The 3515-nt window shown below is 41.5% G+C and overlaps 1 protein-coding gene across 1 annotated transcript; it reads left to right on the top strand.

Annotated features, from left to right (window-relative positions):
* Nucleotides 1–274: 274 nt before the first annotated feature.
* LOC139576451 (fatty acid-binding protein, liver-type-like) lies at nt 275–3154 on the top strand. The gene is made up of 4 exons (XM_071402594.1): nt 275–526; nt 1723–1895; nt 2280–2372; nt 3063–3154. The coding sequence occupies exons 1-4, from the start codon at nt 460–462 to the stop codon at nt 3111–3113; spliced, it is 384 nt and encodes a 127-aa protein (XP_071258695.1). The 5' UTR covers nt 275–459; the 3' UTR covers nt 3114–3154.
* The last annotated feature ends 361 nt before the right edge of the window (nt 3155–3515 follow it).

The raw sequence follows: 3515 nt of genomic DNA, 5'->3' as shown, positions 1-3515 counted from the left end.
AATACACCTCTCAACTCAATCAACTCAAAGTGCAATGTAGCCTAGTTTAATTTCAATACAGGTGTATAGCGAGATAAAGTCAAGTTGAATTTGAAATGTGTTGATTGATCCATACACTTGTATTACAATGACGAGACTGCTTATCATTTTTCTAAGGAGTCGAGGAGGCCTTGCTTTTCAAAACAGATCAATGATCACTGACACCGCCAAAGTAGAAGAAGAGAGGATGAGAAGGGGAGCACAATAAAGTTGACCATTGCTATGTAGATTAGTTGCCCTTGGCTGGGAAGCTGATCCTAGATCTGTGCCTACAGGCAAGTAGCAGGGAAGATATGAGGGGGAGGGGTTCTCAATTGTAGACACCTTTAGTTAGTTAATGAGTGCAGGGCTGGATAGATGAGGGTATAAAGACAAGCAGGGAGCTGTGGCTGTCTCTACCGTCACTGCCTTATAGTCACCATGTCTTTCTCAGGGATATACCAGATGGAGACACATGAGAACTTTGAGTCTTTCATGGAGGCTATTGGTAAGTTTTGCTGTTGGGTTGTACGTTTGATTAGACTTTGGGTGTTAATTTCAGAAGTCGTAGTCCTTTCAGTAATGATGTTCAATGGTGATTGCGACTGCAATGGTTACTTCTGAGGCGTAAACCCAGGTAGCACACTAGTTTCCTTGGATGTTCTGAGAATGGAAGTGAGATGTAGGAATGTTTTTTAATTAATATTTTTTTAGGTTCCAGGGAGGTTCTGAGAACATCTTACTATGTTCTCCTGGGAGGTGTTAGTTCTTAACAACAAATTATAGGTTATTTTCTGTGTTTTGAATAACTTTCACTGAATGTTTAATTTAAGACTAAAAACACTAGTTTGTTTGGGGGTAACTATTTTGAACTTCCAGCACAGATGGGATTGTTTGAAAAAGATTTGCTTAGGCTTTAATCATGTGTCAGTGAGTTTCAAACCTATGCTCTTCTGTCCTCAATCCATGGAATTAATCCACTGTGCTTCCAGGATGTTGTCATGCATTAGTTTGTAACTCATTGAAAGTGGATAAAAGTAGTCTATTCAAACACTATTTCAACAGGAACGAGCACTCATTAAGATCAGGTGTGGCCAACTACTGTGGTCAACACACTTAACAGATGATGGTGATTGTTGAAGCTGAAAACGGAATGTGTGTTTCAGTAATTCATTTTTTGTTTTCATATGGCAAGTTTTTAGTGTTCTGAGAACATGACTTTAACTGGAACTGAGAACCTAAAGAACATTATGCTGAAGTACTGAAATTCCCACAGGAGAACATTTAGTCAGCTGAACAACTTGAGAACATTCCCAATGTAAAATTACTAATGTTCCTAGAACTTTACCTTCAATTAAATGTTTGAACTTTCAGGAAATATTCTGATCAAATAATGAAATGCCAAGAAAATAACATTTTGTTGAATTCCTTAATGAGAATGTTCCAAAGCCAATCAACTGTCCTGCACCATTGCCAGAATGTGGTATGCAAAATAACCAAGCCCTAAAACGTATGGTCCTCAGAACGTTATGTGCTAGCTGGGAATGCATTCAATGTTTGCATTCAGTTCATTGTTGCCATATTATAGTGCATCAGAGCTTTACTTCAGCTGTAATAACTCAGTGTTCATGTCCCACTTCATTAACTTTTTGTAGTACTAAAAAGCGCAGTGTATATGACTCTCTCGCTGCCGCAAACATGTAGGTCTCCCTGATGAGCTTATCCAGGAGGGCAAAGACATCAAGAGCATCTCTGAGATTGAGGAGACTGGAGACCACTTCAAGATGACTGTCACCACGGGGACAAAGATCCTCACCAACTCCTTCACCATTGGCCAGGAGACGGAGCTCGAGTCGCCGACCGGGGAGAAAGTCACTGTGGGTGGCGCATGTCACAACCCAACCATGAGTTTCATACATGTAGCCTGGATTTATCCATCTCCCTACATATACAGCCAGTATCTAACTAAACTATAAGTTCAGCTGATGTGGGGTCACTATGGTTAGTTCAGGTCCCAGTGACGTTGTGGGAGGACTGACTTTCTTTGGCAGAGAATCTCCTCTGCTCTCCAGGGACTGGGCTCACAGTTGCAAAATTATAGCAGTTTACGTCTCATAACCAACTCACACACCTGATGCACACTGTCACCCTTTTTTTTCTCCATATATGGCCATCCAACTTGGGCCTGTTAAATTGGTGCTCGTTGACTAGTTGGTGACCACTGCTTTCAGATCTAACCATTGACCTCTCCTGTGTTTCAGTCTGTGGTAATGAGGGAAGGTAACAAGCTGACGTCCTTAATTAATGGGATCGAATACGTCACAGAACTTATAGACACAAACATCCTCGTCAACGTGAGTCTGGGGAATATGGCTGGGGGTTCATGAAGCGACACTATTTCAGGGTTAATTTATACCATTAACAAAATGGGTGGTCTTTAACAGTGTCGTGAATGCAATTCAACAGTTTGCTGCCACCAATGTTCTAATTACATGCTGACCCCACCGCTCGCGTCGCAAAATAAATGTACACCCACACTGCTCGCGCACCTCAGCAAGCGTCTGTGTGGCTGCGTGGCTGCGTGGTTTTATTTGTGATGCTCAACGTGCTGCAAGTCTGGCCTCTCCCATCTCCTCATTGGTTTCTAGGAGCATATACCCATGTGTGTGATTGACTTTGAGGTTCGACTCTGGTCAGTTGTGGTAAAGTTGGTTGTCAACCGCCATATAAAGGAGGCGAGATGACGATAAACAAATTCAGTTCACTGTTTTCTGTGGATTAATTGTCAGAGTAGACCTTGTGCATTTCAGGTAAAATAACAACCCAATGTTTGCATGTCAGGACAAATTAGCTAGCTAGCTAAATTGCCATACATTCATTTGGGGGCAAAAAGCATTTAACTGTTTTGATATTTCAACCTGCATGTCCTGATCACTTGTGTGGGTGAACAAAATCAATGTGCGTACGAGCGCGGCCGGTTTGGTCAGCATAGTGTACTGGCATGGATTTATTCAGTAATGATTAATGATGCTTTCTCTTTTCAGACCATGACTCTGGCTGGCATCTCATACAAGAGGACCAGCAAACGACTATGAAGATCTACTGCACTCTTTGGATTAATAAAATGTGAACGGCATGGAATGGTCTGGTCTCAGCATTTCATATCAATGTGTAGAACTTCAGGGAAAATTGAGTTTTGTAATAATGAGGCAAGGTTTGAGTTGGATGAGTGACGACCTTAGTGGGATTCAGTAGAAAGGCATAGTTCCGTAAACAGTACACAATGGCCAAGATGGATTTTCTACATTTGCTATAAAGCAGTCACATTAAAATGTGAACCCAGCATTGTAGAAATGAAGGCTTTGGTTGTTCCATGTAGTCTGTTGCAATATGGGTCAGAATCCTACCACCATTGGGTGCGTCAGTTTAAAAAGCAGATTCCTCAATTTCCAGTTACTTTTGAAAATCAAGTTTCAGGCATTCTAGTGGCTGTGCTT

The sequence above is a fragment of the Salvelinus alpinus genome, chromosome 5 (assembly GCF_045679555.1).
Source record: "Salvelinus alpinus chromosome 5, SLU_Salpinus.1, whole genome shotgun sequence".
NCBI classification, from domain to species: Eukaryota; Metazoa; Chordata; class Actinopteri; order Salmoniformes; family Salmonidae; genus Salvelinus; species Salvelinus alpinus.
The sequence above is the reverse complement of the archived record's forward strand: the minus strand, read 5'-3'. Positions and strand labels throughout refer to the sequence as shown.

What these genes read in the sequence shown, in the direction of transcription:
- LOC139576451 (XM_071402594.1), top strand. Translation starts at nt 460, where the DNA reads ATGTCTTTCTCAGGGATATACCAGATGGAGACACATGAGAACTTTGAG. An exon ending in CGACCGGGGAGAAAGTCACT is followed by an intron (nt 1,896 to 2,279) that starts GTGGGTGGCGCA and finishes CCTGTGTTTCAG; the next exon opens with TCTGTGGTAATGAGGGAAGG. An exon ending in ACACAAACATCCTCGTCAAC is followed by an intron (nt 2,373 to 3,062) that starts GTGAGTCTGGGG and finishes TTCTCTTTTCAG; the next exon opens with ACCATGACTCTGGCTGGCAT.